The 16,331-nt window shown below is 42.9% G+C and overlaps 2 protein-coding genes across 7 annotated transcripts in view; one reads left to right on the top strand and one right to left on the bottom strand.

Moving 5' to 3' along the window:
• Nucleotides 1-5,991, top strand: part of LOC124043434 (A-kinase anchor protein 9-like) — a 134,714-nt gene extending 128,723 nt beyond the window's left edge. For all 6 annotated transcript variants that reach the window (XM_046362045.1, XM_046362043.1, XM_046362044.1 and 3 more), the window contains 10 exons: nucleotides 26-382; nucleotides 1,038-1,343; nucleotides 2,488-2,717; nucleotides 2,866-2,971; nucleotides 3,209-3,394; nucleotides 3,638-3,844; nucleotides 4,022-4,254; nucleotides 4,393-4,487; nucleotides 4,783-5,040; nucleotides 5,225-5,991. In XM_046362045.1, coding sequence (XP_046218001.1) covers nucleotides 26-382; nucleotides 1,038-1,343; nucleotides 2,488-2,717; nucleotides 2,866-2,971; nucleotides 3,209-3,394; nucleotides 3,638-3,844; nucleotides 4,022-4,254; nucleotides 4,393-4,487; nucleotides 4,783-5,040; nucleotides 5,225-5,268 — 2,022 coding nt within the window. In that variant the 3' untranslated portion in view covers nucleotides 5,269-5,991. The remainder of the gene's footprint in view (nucleotides 1-25; nucleotides 383-1,037; nucleotides 1,344-2,487; nucleotides 2,718-2,865; nucleotides 2,972-3,208; nucleotides 3,395-3,637; nucleotides 3,845-4,021; nucleotides 4,255-4,392; nucleotides 4,488-4,782; nucleotides 5,041-5,224) is intronic.
• A 200-nt stretch (nucleotides 5,992-6,191) lies between these two features.
• On the bottom strand, nucleotides 6,192-12,153 carry LOC124043433 (lanosterol 14-alpha demethylase-like). Its single transcript, XM_046362040.1, has 10 exons — nucleotides 11,647-12,153; nucleotides 11,365-11,463; nucleotides 10,965-11,141; nucleotides 10,652-10,778; nucleotides 9,480-9,654; nucleotides 9,069-9,188; nucleotides 8,706-8,901; nucleotides 8,274-8,369; nucleotides 7,831-7,999; nucleotides 6,192-7,554 (listed from the first exon to the last, which is right to left on the bottom strand). Exons 1-10 carry the CDS (start codon nucleotides 11,812-11,814, stop codon nucleotides 7,376-7,378), a joined length of 1,506 nt encoding a protein of 501 aa, XP_046217996.1. The 5' UTR covers nucleotides 11,815-12,153; the 3' UTR covers nucleotides 6,192-7,375.
• Between the last annotated feature and the right edge of the window lie 4,178 nt (nucleotides 12,154-16,331).

Raw genomic sequence — 16,331 nt, 5'->3', positions numbered from 1 at the left:
TTGTATTTACGCCCCTTCCCTCCAGGATCTAAAACTGGCCCTGGAGGAGCAGCAGAGTCACGTAGCCCAGCTGACCTCAGCCCTAGACCAGGAGCGCCAGTCCACCTCCCAGCTTTCCGTCCAGGCCGAACAGGAGCGCTCCATACTGCAGACCCAGGCCTCGCAGCTCCACATCCAACTAGAGTCAGAGCGAGCCCGGGCCCAGGAGCTGAGTAGCGCCCTGGGGAGAGAGAAGGAGCTCCGCCAGCACGGCTCCTCCTGGAGTGAAAGCCCAGAGAGGAAGGGGGCTGAGAGTGGGGAGGATGAAGTGGTGGGAGGGGCGATGTCATCCGAAGCTCTTCTGGAGGGACTGCGGAGGGAGATGGACAAGAAGCAGGCTCAGGTGGGCTGTTTGTTTGTTTGTAGCTGAAGCAGATGCACACACACACACACACACACACACACACACACACACACACACACACACACACACACACGCACAAGTACATTCACACTAGTTTACTTACAATAAGTCTTATGATGCAAGGGGGCTGTACTTTTACCGGTTGGTTCTTCACCGTGTCTTTCTAACTCAAACACACACGGCCCCCAAGCGCCACCCCCTTCCATTACAACTGTTGTATTTTCAAATCCAAACAACGAAGTTTCTACCCCCCAGGATTTTTCTTCTGGATGAGAGAACCAATCAAGTCCGCACAATTTCTGAGCATTAACAAACGGCCTCCTGTCCAGATCAGTGAGTCACAGCTCTTTCACGCTGTGTGGTCGCATCAGCCAGGCTGCTATCAAAGCCCTGCACACAGGAGATTCACAGAAAGTGCTAGCGAAAATATTGGGTTGGCATTATGACCAGTTATGTCATGTGATTCTGCACCCCTACTAAATTGTGCCACCCTATTGGCTTATCAGGTGGTGCATCTGCTTTCTTCAAATTGTCATGACAACATTACATAGGCATTACTATTATAGTAACAATAGTTACCTCCACTTCTGCATTCCCACGAAATCCTGTGACCTCCTATTTATTCCCTCTTCAGGTGGTTAGTCTGCTGGACGAGGTGGAGGCCCAGAAGCTGGAAGCTGTGGGCCGGGAACAGGAGCTGACCTCGGCAGCTCAGAGGTCATGCCAGGACCAGGAGGCTCTTCGTGAGGCAAGGGGCCAGCTGGAAAGCCTGGGGGAGCAGGCGCGGGACGCCATGGCGCAGCTGGTGAGAGAGGTGCAGCAGGGGAAGCGACTGGAGCAAGAGAAGGAGATGCTGCAGGAGAAAGTGGTCCGGCTGGGAGAGATGAGAGGGGGGGAGACGGTTGGGAGCGGGATGCAGCAGCAGCCTGATAACCAAAACGTGGGTCACATTCCTATATCCTACATTCATACACTTTGAATGAACCAAATACAGCGCTTTTGAATCAGATGGTACAATTGAAATGCATTTTATAGAAAAATCCAATAGGAATATTGTATTGTTTTCTTAGCTATTGGTACTACAATATATTGCGATTATTAAGCTCTTGTTGTTAGAACCTGGCTATGTATGATAAAATAATCACACTATACACTATACTATACAGGAGTATGTGGACATCCCTTCAAATTAGTTGATTCGGCTATTTCAGCCACACCCATTGCTGACAGGTGTATAAAATCGAGCACACACCATGCAATCCATATACAATCATTGGCAGGAGAATGACCTTACTGAAAAGCTCAGTAACTTTCAATGTGGCACCATCATAGGATGCCACTTTTCCAACAATTCAGTTCGGAATATTTGCCCTGCTAGAGCTGCCCCGGTGAATTGTAAGTGCTGTTATTGTGAAGTGGAAACGTCTAGGAGCAACAACACGAAGTGGTCAGCCACACAAGCTCACAGGAAGGGACCGCCGAATGCTGAAGCGTGTAAAAATCATCTGTCCTCAGTTGCAACAATCACTACCGAGTTCCAAACTGCCTCTGGAAGCAACGTCAGCACAATAACTGTTCGTCGGGAGCTTCGTGAAATGGCCCAAGCAGCCGCACACAAGCCTAAGATCACCATGCGCAATGCCAAGCATCGGCTGGAGTGGTGTAAAGCTCGCTGCCATTGGACTCTGGAGCAGTGGAAACGCGTTCTCTGGAGTAATGAATCACACTTCACCATCTGACTAATCTGGGTTTGGTGGATGCCAGCAGAAGGCTACCTGCCCGAATGCATAGTGCAAACTGTAAAGTTTGATGAAGTCGGAATAATGGTCTAGGGTGGGACCAACTACATATTAATGCCCATGATTTTGGAATGAGATGTTCGACGAGCCGGTGTTCACATACCTTTGTCTATGTAGTGTAATAATGTTATGGTGGAGCTGTTTTATACTCAGCAACCGAATTATAATGTATTATAATCCACAATTATGGCCATTTGAGAGTCTGTTGGTCATAAGTTATTTAAACTCTACTAGGCTATGTGTCTTCTGAGCTTAAACTTTTCTGTACCGTGTCTGTGCCAGCAGCAGGCTGTGTGGCGAGGCATTCCCACTGACCGGACCAGAGACTGGGTGTTCCAGCAGAAGCCTGGCAACATGCTTACTATCGAATCCAGCGCACCTTCCCTCCTTGAGGTCACTGGGACAGGGGTCAACCTCGCCCCCCACCATAGCCCAAAACACTCAGACAAGGTCTTGGGCAAACTGCAGCTCATCGCAGCCAAGATCCGAACCATGGTCAGCAAGGGCTCTGGCAGGTATCTCACAATTACTTAACAACTTTGTCTCAACACATTTGTACATGTTATATACATCCGTTCAACTTCTCATTGAAGTGAACTGATCCATATGTGCAGGTGTAGATTGATGTTGTGTGGATTAATCCATATATGTGTGTATGTACAGGCTGACTTCGGAGGTGGACAGTGAAGGGCTGTCGTGGCTGCAGACCAATATTGATGAGGTCATCACTATGCTGCAGCAGTCTCCAGCACTCCCCTTGGTCCCTGAGGTGAGATGGCACTTCAGACTACTTTGATTAGATTGTTGTTTATTGTCCTACAAAAATATCTTAGCTCAGCTCACACATTATATACATAAACCACATAGAAAACCCAACAGGAAACAAACCTTGGTCTTAGTCAGACTTAAATAGTATCCCCCTGCCCAACACCTGCACATATAGGAGTAAGCTATTCCATTTCAGTGGCTACTGAGTACTGACATTTCTTCTCTGCTGTGTCTACAGAACACCGCCCTGCTGGCGGGAGGCCAGTCCAGCTCCCTGACAGAGCGGCTGCTGAGGCAGAATGCTGAGCTCACTGGCTTCGTCAGCCATCTGACAGAGGAGAAGAACGATCTGCGCAACCAGGTCCTCCGCCTGGAAGATGAGCTTCGACGTTACCGCCAGGCTGGTCTGGGATCAGCGGACAGCGTGAGTTACAATACTAGATCTAATGCAATTCAGGGCTGGTGACGGGTCTGGGACCAGTACAATAATAGTCTAATACTATACAGGTCCAGTGGCAGGATGGGAATCTAGAGATGGGACAGAGAGAGTACAATACTGGATTGCAGAAGCACCTAGAAATGGCAGAGAAGTAAAAATGTGTGGAGACATTGTGTTAATTTGCACCACCCCAACATCACTCCTCTCTACCTCTATCCCTCCCTCCAGTCCAGCAGGAGAGGCGGCGTGAACAAGCAGCATGAGGCGGCCAGCCTTCTGTTCTCATCGGAGCGCGAGTCCTGGACCAGGGAGAGGAGCCGGCTGGAGAAGGGCCTGTGTCTAGCCCAGGCTGAGGTGACCCGAATGAGGGGAGAGATCAGGACAGAGTCCCTCAGAGACATGACCGGACCGGACACAGACAACGCCACACTGAAGGTGAGCTTAAAGCTGCCCTGCATCTCTCCATAACACTACACTCACCTCTTTACAAATTGACCACTTTTCCACTCTTTTTCAGAGTTGAATAGAAAATAATTGTTGCACATCTATAAAACCCACTTAACTTACACTATTACAACACTCCTTTCTCTCTCTTCTGTTCCCCTTCTCTAGAGGATGTATGGCAAGTACCTGCGCTCCGAGAGTTTCCGCAAGGCCCTCATCTACCAGAAGAAGTACCTGCTGCTGCTGCTCGGCGGCTTCCAGGAGTGTGAGGAAGCCACGCTGTCGCTTATTGCTCGCATGGGCGGCCGGCCCTCCCACTGCAGCCTGGAGTCCCCGACGCAGCACCGCCGAGGCCTGATGCGCTTCCGCTCGGCTGTCCGCGTCTCCATCGCCCTCTCCAGGTAAAAAATGAGAACGGAAGTGGTAGGATGGTGTTGCAACTGTTAGGAAGAGGCTATGGTATAGCTAATACTTATGATATATGTACTCTAATGGTCCTCTATCCCATCTTTTTGAATCAAACTGTTCTGTTCTTTCAGAATGCGTTTCCTGGTCAAGCGATGGCATAAAGCTACGGGGATGAAGTCCATAACATCTGGCAATGTGAACAGAAATGGTCTGGGACAGTCACCAGGTATGGAAATCACATTCCCTCACACTAACCCCAACACAAAGAAAATGAACTGGGAATGAATGAACTGGTTATTGAGTTAAATGGTAAAGAACCAAGCTCTGCTAACCTAGGCTTACACACTTGTAATCAATTAAGTGCTGATTGGTCAGGTGGTCCACATGGCTAGCTAATCTAAATAAATAACCTGAATATTCTAAAGTGCCAGGTTCAAACAAAAGCAGAAAATTAATAATGACCTTTTCATTGGTATTCAAAGTTGTCCTGCTGACTGACAACTGTTTCTCTTCCTCTTCAGGTATCGAGATGAGGACAGACTCACCCTACCTGCATCCAGGGAGTGTGGAGGTGTACGGGGAAATCAGAGGGGCCAGCAGGGGGCGCACTGGACGAGACTCCCCCAGTTCCGCCCTTTCCTCTGCACAACACAGGTTCCACATGGCTGGGGACCCTCTGACCTGCTCTCACCTCCAGAACTACGACCCTGACCGAGCGCTCACCGACTACATCTCCAGACTGGAGGCGCTGCAGAGGAGACTGGGGAGCGTGCAATCTGGTAACACACACACACACTTCCAACCATACTACCTAATACGATCTAATGTTAAATAATGTAATGCCATAAGCAGAAATTGCCCTCTCATTCAATCACTCCACAAAATATGTGCAGATGATGCTTCTAATGTTCTTGTCAAGAGTTAAGTCTTGGGATCTAAACAACTTCATTTTTCCCTTCCTAGGTTCTTCTTCATATGCTCAATTGCACTTTGGAATAAGAAGATAGACTTCTATCATTTACATTGAAACTGTCTTGAAGAAACTGTTGCCTTTTCTTGTGCTGAGCTTTGGTATTTTGTATCATTCTGCTGTGTACAGTATATATCTATATATATTACGTGGGGACCAAGAACATTTTTTTGTGTGTGGACATCTTATAATCAGGCTTTTTGTCGCCAGCACTTGAAACAGCTTCTATGTTTGTAAACTTTGGTCTGCCTCTTTGTTGTGGATAAACACAATCACGTTAAATGTATATTTGTGGAATGCTAATTTAAACAAAAAACATTGATTAACTTAATTTATACTGTGTGGGTGGAAGAATATGTAGTGCAGGCTTTGCCGGAAAACTCCAGTCCTGGAGACGTACCGGGTGGGTGTGCAGGTCTTTGCTCCAGCCCAGCTCTAACACACCTGATTAAAGTAACCGTGGTTTCTTAAATGGAAGACCATGATTGGTTGATTTATTGTAAATTGTTGTTAGTGCCGGGCTGGCACGCCCAGTAGCTCTCCAAGACGGGAATTAGGAGAACTCTTGACGTGGAGAATGTTTGACTTTACTGTTGAGGAGGCTGCTACAGGATCTATATACACTACACTGTGTTTTATTAGAATGCTTTCTTGGACTGACTACAATTTGTAGAAGACATATTTTTGTAAAGGTAGGAACTTTGAATTTTCTGGGTATTTTGTTAGAAATGTAATTAAAGATGCATTTTAACACTTGAAATATGTGGTCGCACTGTTTTCAATTCAGCATCACTGACACACAATCAGATTTTACAAGTACACATGTAATTAGTTCTAACTGTTGTAAAACAAAATAAAACTTCAGCTAAAATGTGAATCTGGTATGGGGGAAATGTACGGTCAATGCAATTATGGTGTGAAGACAAATTGGACATGATTTCGACTCCTGGAATTCACATGGCATGATCTCAGATATAATTTTTATTTAAAAGGTGCAGATGTTCACAAAATTAGGCTTCAAGCCATAAAATCAATCTAAATAAAATGGAGTAATAATTTTCCATCATCAAGGCACTACATTGGTCAAACTACACTATGACCTCCCAACATTCCCACTCGATATGCCAAGTCGTGTTTATTAGGGCACACAACAGAAAATGTGTCTTTTGTTAAGCAAGTGCAGGTTGTCCCTCCCCGTTTAAAGTCCTTGGTCTTTGTTTGACCCAGCCTAGGTCCTCTATCTTTGTACAATTATGGATGGACAGTACATACAAAGTCAGTGATGGTCGGTTTGATCACTGATCTCTATGAAGCAATGGATAAGGATCAGTGGTTTTAATATTTCTCACAGCTCTAGAAAAGGCAGTGCTTAAGTGCTTTTTTACTCCAGTAATATTCATTCTTACAGTAGTATTTTCACTCCTACACAGTGGACTCCATACCACATTTCAGATAGTGGAAGCTTGAAAGCTATATGCATTACCATGACATTTTGAAATAGAACGGCCAAAAGCTGAGGCCTGGTTCCAGATCGGTTTGTGTTGTATAGCCAAATCCTATGGTAGTTGGACTATATCTGGGATCAGGCTACAAAAGATGAGCTTTTGATGAATAAACTAACTGATTCAGTTTAGGCTTACATCAATGGTGGCTGGTGTCCCTTTAAATCAGAGGACGGGCTCATAGTAATGGCTGGAACTTAACAAGTGGAATGGTATCCCATCAAACAAGTGGTTTCCATGTGTTTGACACTAATCCATTCCAGCTATTACTATGAGCCGTCCTCCCCTCACCAGCCTCCTGTGGCTTACAATACATTCTAGCAAATTAAAAACACAGCAAACATAAGGTGGGGGCAACAAAAAGTAAAGTGAATTAGATTTTCAGACAGAACTCTGCGTTAATTTGAACAGTTCCTAAATTCAAGTACAAGAATGTTCTCGAAATAAAACCGTTAAAGGTAAGGTTGTTGGGGCAAATCTGAAATGGCTCCCTATTTCCTATATAGTGCACTACTTTTGTCCAGACCCTTATGAGAGCCAGCCCTATGAGGCTATGGCCGAAAGTAGTACCATATAGACTAGGAAACCATTTTGGACAAAGCCTTGCTCTTTTCGCTGCTGTGTTTTTGCGCTCAGTGTCTCTTAGTGTTGTCTCCTCTTGTATCTGATGACGGGGTTGTGTGGGGTGTGGATCATGGTTGTGTAGTTGATTGTGGGGAAGTAACCATCGACCAGGTTGAACTCGTAAAGGCGCAGCATGGTAGACCAGATGGTCTTGATCTGAACGTAGGCAAAGTTCTCCCCGATGCAGCGGTGACGGCCTAGAAGACAGTGAACATCGTTTTTTTTGTCATGGAAATGAGGGTCTGATCTGAAACTTTGTGGCATGAGACAGCTTGGAATGGGAGTAAAGTTCATTTATTGAGCAAGAGCCCCACCTAGTGACAGAATTTTACGAATCAAAATGCATACTGCATGAAAGATGTTTCCCCTACCATTGTGTACATGCTTTGACACTTCTGTTTCCTCTTAAAGACGGCAGATCACCTAACGTATAAGATGCTAATAGGGATGAAAAAACTACTAAGTATTCTTACCTGCACCAAAGGGCACATAGGCAAATTTCTCCGCTGCAGCAGGGTTGTCGTTAAGGTAGCGGTCAGGCCTAAACTCCATCCTCTCTGTCCAGGTGTCCTGCAGACAGTGGTTGACTGTCGGGGACACACACACCTGGTGACCAGCTGGGATGGTGTAGCCTGCTACAGTCTGGGAGTGGATTGAAGCAAAGGGTCAGGGTTGGTCAATAGTCACTCACTCACCTATTGTACACACATGCATTTAGCTGGGTTGGGGAAACATTTTAATGTAAATAAATAAATATATGGACAATTGATATTATTCCCATTTCTCTGTTAAATTCAGTGTCTAAAACGTTTTTTCAATTAACTGCTATTCTAATGGATTTGTAAAATCTCTTGACAGAAGGAATGACTTAATGGGTATTCGTTAACTTCCCAACAAATAATGATATTGAGCTCACCTGAGGAGAGCGTGCCATTCTCATCATGGTCATGATGGGTGGACGGAGTCGGAGGGTCTCTTTCAAACAGCGATCCAACAAAGTCAGGTCCTTCAGCTGATGTATGAACAAGAGAACAGGTAAGTAAAAGACCATGTCAAATATTTAAATGATAAAAACTGTCCAAATGAAAAGCTGAACTTGTGGGTTTAGCAGTCTAGAAAAAAGGTTCTACACTGAAGTTGCTTACATCAATATAAAATTACCCAGTTTAAATAGAATATGGTCAATAAACGGATCTAAATAAGTTTCAACAAAATAATTCAGAAAGATGTATGTACCTATATTTAATATAATGGATTGAATGTAGTCAACACTTGTAAGGCAGTATAAGAACATAATTCATATTTTCAACAACAAAGCTGTAGTGTAGTCTAATATGCCGATTCTGACCTGGTCAAAGTTGAGTGGGGGCAAATCTTCTCCACATGCAGTTTTCTGTTCAGCATAGCAGCGGTCCTGTAGGGCCTTATCTTTGCCAAGGAAGAAGCCCAACCAGGAACTAGTAGTGGAAGATGTGTGCTGTCCGGCCAGGAGTAGACCAATCAGCATGCCCGCTATCTCATCATCATTTAGGGGCCGCCCATCTCTTAAAAAGGGCAAAAATGGTTAAGATTGAATCAGTCTAAAATGGTACAACAGTTGTAGAACACCTTTAAACCAAATATCAATTCACTTCAGTTATGTTGGGGGGCATGGAGGCATATACTTGTACCACATGTAGTAATACTGGCATCTGATCCACTTATGTCTTACTTGTAGGTGGCATCTATGAGGGTCTGCAGCATATCGTCCACTTTCTCTCCAGAGCTTCTGCGTTTCTGGGTGACCTTGTAGAAGATGTTCTTGATCTCCCTGTGTGCTCTGTCCCGTCGCCTGTACAAAAATGACAACCTGTTTTTTCCTGCCTTATAGAAATAAGATATTCTCATATTGCTATTACAGAACGAATACAATAATAATTAAGTCCAACTCAGTCGATCACCAAAAACGTTAACCTCAGGATAGAACAATGAATAAAGTTTAATGAATCATTAATTTCCAGCAACTGTTCTGGTAACTCAGTCTAACTTGGTCTGTCAAACAAAAAACCTAACCTGAAGGTGGAACAGTTTGAAATGACCCTTGGTTGAGGAAAGGACAGTATGAATGAAGTCTTTCTCTTACCTGAAACTGGGCAGGGGCAGCCAGCCGGGCAGTAGCCAGGCAGCGTGGCTGAAGCCCCCGTCCAGGTCTGCGTAGAGCTGGGCCACCTTCTCGTCCAACATGCTGCGGATCTCCTTCCCATGCAGACAGGCACTGGCCGTCAGGATTATCAGCTCCGACAGGGCCTCAAACAGGTCTGAGGGAGGAGTAGAAGAGATGGGGTGTTAAGGAAGGTGTGAAAGAGAGAGAGCGGAAGAGATAAGAAGATGGAGATGGATGGAAATAGTGAATGAGTGAGACAGAGAGGGAGAGAGAACAGAGGTCAGAATTGCTGACTGGATAACTTTGACTGCGCTATGGCTCAAATGTTATGGCGTGTAAACAAGCGTTGTGACGTACTCATAAACGGCGACACATTGCAAACAGATTCTATCAAGAGTGTGAAGCAAAAGGCTGCGGTCATTAGTAACCCGTTAAGTATCTGAGTATGTGCATGGGGAGATCACTGCTCTCTTGAGCAATGTAATAGCTGCAATAAATGACAGCAAATGTTGACTTGATTTGCTTCTTACTCTCTTTATTCGTGTCAGGGGTAGCTCTGCTAAATGCTACTTTTGGTAATATCATATCGCTACCCTACCTTTTACAGATTAAAAAAGTAGCTATCTTAAAATGGATAGCAAGGTTCAAACTGTATTACAGTAGTTACAACACATTGATTATGGTGTATTGTTTAGGTATTACTGCACTGTTGGAGCTAGAAACACAAGCTTTCGCTGCCCCTGCGATAACATCTGCAAATCTGTGTCCGCGATCAATAAACTGATTTGATTTTGAAAACATGAGGTATTACTAGAGAACATGTTGATGGGAAATTGTGTTGAATGGCTCATTTTCTGAACAGTTTACACTGCTGACACCTAAAGTCCACTGTGCTTCACCCAAGTCCCTATCCAGTCAGCTCTTCTTATAGGTCTGAAAGGATAAGCATACTGCCTTAATAATTCAACTTTGCCATCTTATAGGCCACGTGGGAAATGTGTCATTCTGCTTACGGCTTTTCAATCATTTTAGGTCTACATGAAGTAGCTACAGTAGGGGCTAGGGGTCGATTTGGAACTGGGCATTTGGATTACTTTCCACATGGAATACTGTAGAAACTCCGACCAATTGTAATGGCTCGGTCATCTTACTTTGTTCCCCACTGTCTCCCCATCGTGAAAAGTACTCCTTCGTTTCCTCCTCTATAATTTCAACGTGCTGTTTGAAATGGGCGATGTTCAGTCCTGTCTTAAACATCTTCTTCTGTTCCAGGAAGATCTACAAAAGAAAATGAGCGGCATAATTGGACTTAAATTAGATAAATCAATAATTAGTTTATGATAGGTTTATGAGATGAAACACGAGACAAACAAACTTATGTCAACACTTTGTTGTGTGTGGTAACATTCTCTCTACATTTGTGAGTGCAACAGGGAGTATCTCTGTAAGTATTTATTGGCTTACATGGTTAGGTACATCGTAGGCAACCCCTTTTCCAAAAACTGGCGTGGTCAATCGAGAATAGACATCCTCTGCATTGAGATCTTCGTTCTTGCTGTTGAACATCAGTGTGGCTGCCTCACTACCCAGAAGGTAGGTAAAGGTTTTGCCCACCATGGTAAAGCTGACAACGGGCCCATACTGTGAATAGAAAGAAAATCAACCTTGTTTTAGCACCTACAATAAAGGGCACTTTCACATGGCGCTATACACCAGTAAGGTAGAGATTCAAAAGCTGTATTATATGAAATAAGTTATTGTAAAGTGAATGCAATTTATTACTGCATGTTTTATAAACAAAATAGGTAGCACTTTGAGCACTAAAATATATTAAGTATACTTTACAGCAGTACTGTATTCTTACCTTTTCATATGCGTTCTCCAGAAATTCAATGGGACTTTTCCCAAATGCTATGGCATGACCCAGAAATGGAATGCTAGAAGGTATGTATGGTGGGTATTTCTGAGAAAATAAAAACATTAATTTAGTAACAAAAATAAAATACACAGGTCAAATGATTTTGTGATTTTGGACAATATGCAATAGGCTATGAATGCGCCGTGATGCTGTAACATTCACTGTAGCGGACCTAATAATAATGTAATATATACTGTAACTCAATTGATTTATTCTTCATGTACATACCTTGTGTTCTTCTGAAGATTGTGACTGTTTGAGCACCAGTTTAGAAATATATCCCAACGTTAGGGTGATCACAGACACTGCAAGGACCACTGATGTCAAGTTGTCACTCATTTTCCCGACTGTATTTTCTATTAGCATACTACTAACTTGATATAAATGCATAGCCATTGTTGCGTCTTATGTTTCTTTAAAAATGTTGTAAAATATTGTAGGCTACTGCGCCAGACTCCTTGAATTTGCAACAAATCTGTTACCCGGTTGTGGTGTCGTTTCTACCACATCTAATTCGGTTTTCCAGAAGGCCCCAGGCTATTAGTATTAGCAGAAAATAGTGTTCCCCAGTGCTCAGTAAAATCCCTCTTTAGTCCAAAGGCATAGTTTCATCCATTGTCATTATAGCACTAAATTAAATTACGTGACAGATTGTATTGTTTCCTTGGCATCTCCACCTGTAGATCTGAAGTTAGTCGTGCCTCCGCCTAACAAATAAAGCTATTTCATTTGCTAGGTGCAGTGTGTCGGTCAAATAACTCCACGCTCCGCAGCTGCCTTCCTGCACTCTGGTTGGCTATCACTACCTAGACTGATGTCTGGCTATATGATGTCACTGCCCCAATAGGAGAATCACATTGGTTGAACTACATACACCGTAGAATAGGTATAGATGTAGCTACTGTAGTCACTAAAGGGTGTCAAATTCAATCGAATTTGTTATACCAGTGAACGTTACAAAGCAATATGCCTAGATTTAGGCTATGTTCGTGTAGGTTGCTGTTATGATTATAATTTATTTTGTAATCCATCAATAACCACTTTCACACAATGTTGATGCATATACAATTGCATTTATTCTCATGGTCAAACAATAATCAATACTTTGGTATGGATTCACTTGGTAAATGTACATTTATGAAAAACAAATGACTCCTCTCACTTTCCAACTTCACAATGTCATGAATTACGCCTCTATTCATATAGCACATTTGGCATAGTGTATTCATTGTCTTCTGGCTTTGGCATATATCTTGATGGCCTGAACCTGAGGAGAGTGTGTATAGGCCTGCCAAGATCAGAGTCCTCACAAGTTGTTCAGCTATGACAGATGCCTCCTGGTCACTATGGAATAAGTCTATCCACAGAGTCAGGGCCTGCATGTTTTTTTCCTTCTGGGATGCCCTACACACACAAAGTAATCAAATTGAGTGTCAAATCAAATTGAGTGATTCTATTTCCTATCAATTCCTTGATTGTAATTGGACACTGAAATGAAATTGAGGAACATTATCACTGAAATTCTATGCCAAATTAGAGGTTTATATGATGATTCAAGTCATACCGTTTATTCTCTTTGGACTTAAACTCCTCAGTGTGTATCTTAAGTCATCGCCCTGCAAGTTATTGGCCAGAGACCGGAAAGCCTTTTGTAAGATGTGCTCTATAACAAAATAACAAAGTTGCAACATTACCTCACTTGCTAAGCATACAGTACACAACAATACAATTTGAATATGAAATGTACTGTGGAATGCTTGTGTATTATCCCCACTGTTCTCAGGAATCCGATGCTCTCAGGAATCTGCTACCCTACGTTGTCTGAAGTCTTTCTAATTGACCTGGCCGGGGTATCCTGGAATGACATTGACCTCATCCCGTCAGTAGATGATACCTGGCTATTCTTTAAAAGTGCCTTCCTCATATAGATAGATAGAACTAGGAATAGATATAGTCCTTGGTTCACTCCAGACCTGTCTGCCCTTGACCAGCACAAAAACATCCTGTGGTGTTCTGCATTAACATCGAATAGCCCCCGTGATATGCAACTTTTCAGGGAAGTTAGGAACAAATATACATAGGCAGTTAGGAAAGCTAAGGCAAGCTTTTTCAAACAGAAATGTGCATCCTGTAGTATTAACTCAAAAAGGTTCTAGGACACTGTAAAGTCCATGGAGAATAAGAGCACCTCCTCCCAGCTGCCCACTGCTCTGAGGCTAGGAAACACTGTCAATACCAATAAATCCACTACAATTGAGAATTTCAATAAGCATTTCTCTACGGCTGGCCATGCTTTCCACCTGGCCACCCCTACCCCGGTAAACTGCCAGCACCCTCCACAGCAACCCACCAATGTCCCCACCATTTCTCCTTTACCCAAATCCAGATAGCTGATGTTCTGAAAGAGCTGCAAAGTCAGCCGGGCTAGACAATCTGGACCCTCTCTTTCTAAAATGATCTGCCGAAATTGTTGCAACTCCTATTACTAGCCTGTTCAACCTCTCTTTCGTATCGTCTGAGATTCCCAAATATTGGAAAGCTGCCGAGGTCATCCTCCTCTTCAAAAGGGGTGACACTCTAGACCCAAACTGCTACAGACCTATATCTATCCTACCCTGTCTTTCTAAGGTCTTCGAAAGCCAAGTTAACAAACAGATTACCGACCATTTCAAATCCCACCGTACCTTCTCCGCTATGCAATCTGGTTTCAGAGCTGGTCATGGGTGCACCTCAGCCACGCTCAAGGTCATAAACGACATCATAACCACCATCGATAAGAAACAATACTGTGCAGCCGTATTCATCAACCTGGCCAAGGCTTTCGACTCTGTCAATCACCACATTCTTATTGGCAGACTCGACAGCCTTGGTTTCTCATATAATTGCCTCGCCTGGTTTACCAACTACTTCTCTGATAGAGTTCAGTGTGTCAAATCGGAGTTTGAGTTTATTGTTGCTTGAATTGAGATGTGTGATATTCTCCAACTGACAGATTTCATCCGGAAGCCTTACAATTGTATTATTACTGATGTCAAGGGCTTTGAGGATGTGCAGGGAGTGGACAGCTGAAGGTATTGAAGTTAATTTGTTTCCTTGAAGAGATAATAATTCCACATTTTTCAAGTCTCCTATTTCTTCTGGAAGTGTTTTAGCTCATTGTTTGATAAAGTGAGGAATGTCACAGGTTTTTCCTGAATTAATTCCAAAGGAGAGTTTTGGTCAGTCATGTCTTCCAACATTATCTCTGACTTGTATTAACCCTGCGAAACAAGATAGCGGTTAGATTTTGGACTGTATTCAATCTGTAAATTCAGCGTTACAGCGTGATTGAAATGTAAAGGCAATGTTACCAGAGACTGCATTCACGGTAAACACAGCATATGTCGGCTAAATCAGAAATTACCTTTACATTTGTAGCACAGATTGAATAGAGCATAGCAGCGGGAAGATGTTTGGGGTAGGGATGTGCAATTTCTTTGCCCACGCTACAGATTGTTTTTTCAGGGGGTGCTACAGCACCCTTATTTCCCATGGCTATGGAATAGAGTACCACAGTATGAGTCATAATACCCATAAAACCTAGCGGTCAAACAAGGAAATGGTTCCAATAGTTTTTCCACCATTTATTTTTCCCATAGGGGATTTTAGAAACACCTAAAATAAGGGCTGTGGCGTGACATTTATAACCTTGTAAATCTTTCTAGGACAGGGTGACTTTTATCAATATATTCACCTGTATTTACAACCCAAAAATGAAATGTTATTTAAATTGACACAATACCTGTTAGCAAAGGTGTCAGCTAGAGACACGACGTGTAGGAGCTTGCAGGGATTTGTAGTCTTTCATTATGTCTACTTTGATGCTAATTAGTGTTTTTGAAATCTGAGAGTAAATAGAACCAAATATATTGATTAAAGTCACCTTGTCCGAGAGAGATATACATGGTTATCAAAACATCATGCCAGTGTCAGCCTACACAAAACACAGCCCTTATTTGAAGTGTTCCTACAATTCTCTATGGGAAAAAGAATGGTGGAAAAATGACTGGAACCATTTCCCTGTTTGACCCCTAGGTTTTATGGGTATTATGATACCTCCACAGTGGGGCTCTATAGAGCCCAAAGTGCATCTGTCATTTCCATACTGTTACAATTATAGATACTGTTGTTGGTGAATGTTACAGTAATGATACTTGTGCCTGTCTCATTCCACAAATTGTTACAACACTTGCTGAGTGAAGATATTGTTATAATGTAACACTGAAGCTGGCTCTCGGCTGGCAAGCTTCCAAACAAGATGGCAGGGCAAATTTCGCATGTCACTAATTTAAAGCGTATCGTTGCGAAGCATATCATTTTCAAGTTACCTTTGGTTTGTCCACAACATCGCCATATAAATGAACTTCTATATAAGTTAAATCAATTTCACTGACTTTCAGTGATACAGAAGATGTCAGCAGGCTACTATCATGGCTACCATGGTTACATAATGTAAACAATGACGTTCGTCTCCCCTTGTGCTTAGAAATTGGCTGAATCTTTGTCTTATTACTCACTTCAATTAATTTCACATGGTTTTAAACGTTTTAATACAAATTTAACAACGTTATCTTGTTCAAGCCGTTTGAAATGACCGTACTGTGGACAAGTTCAGTCATTTATTTTAGCAGAGCTCCCTCATGTGTCAGTTACCGATGTCAGTCCGTCTGATTTCTGACATTACATTTTCATTATCTTTCACTGATTTCAAGTTTTAGGGAATTAATTTGTCCTAATGTCGTTTTACTTTGCATTGCAGAACTGAAACCCTTTCTAGCCACAAAATGCACACAGATAACAAATAAATTGTGCTCATAAGATTGAGTTATATGGGCAGTGCTATTTTCATCAAAACAGAAGGAATTACACTCGTA

This window comes from Oncorhynchus gorbuscha, linkage group LG09 (assembly GCF_021184085.1).
Source record: "Oncorhynchus gorbuscha isolate QuinsamMale2020 ecotype Even-year linkage group LG09, OgorEven_v1.0, whole genome shotgun sequence".
Taxonomy (NCBI): domain Eukaryota; kingdom Metazoa; phylum Chordata; class Actinopteri; order Salmoniformes; family Salmonidae; genus Oncorhynchus; species Oncorhynchus gorbuscha.
Note: the sequence above shows the minus strand (reverse complement) of the source record. Positions and strands in the feature narration are given on the sequence as shown.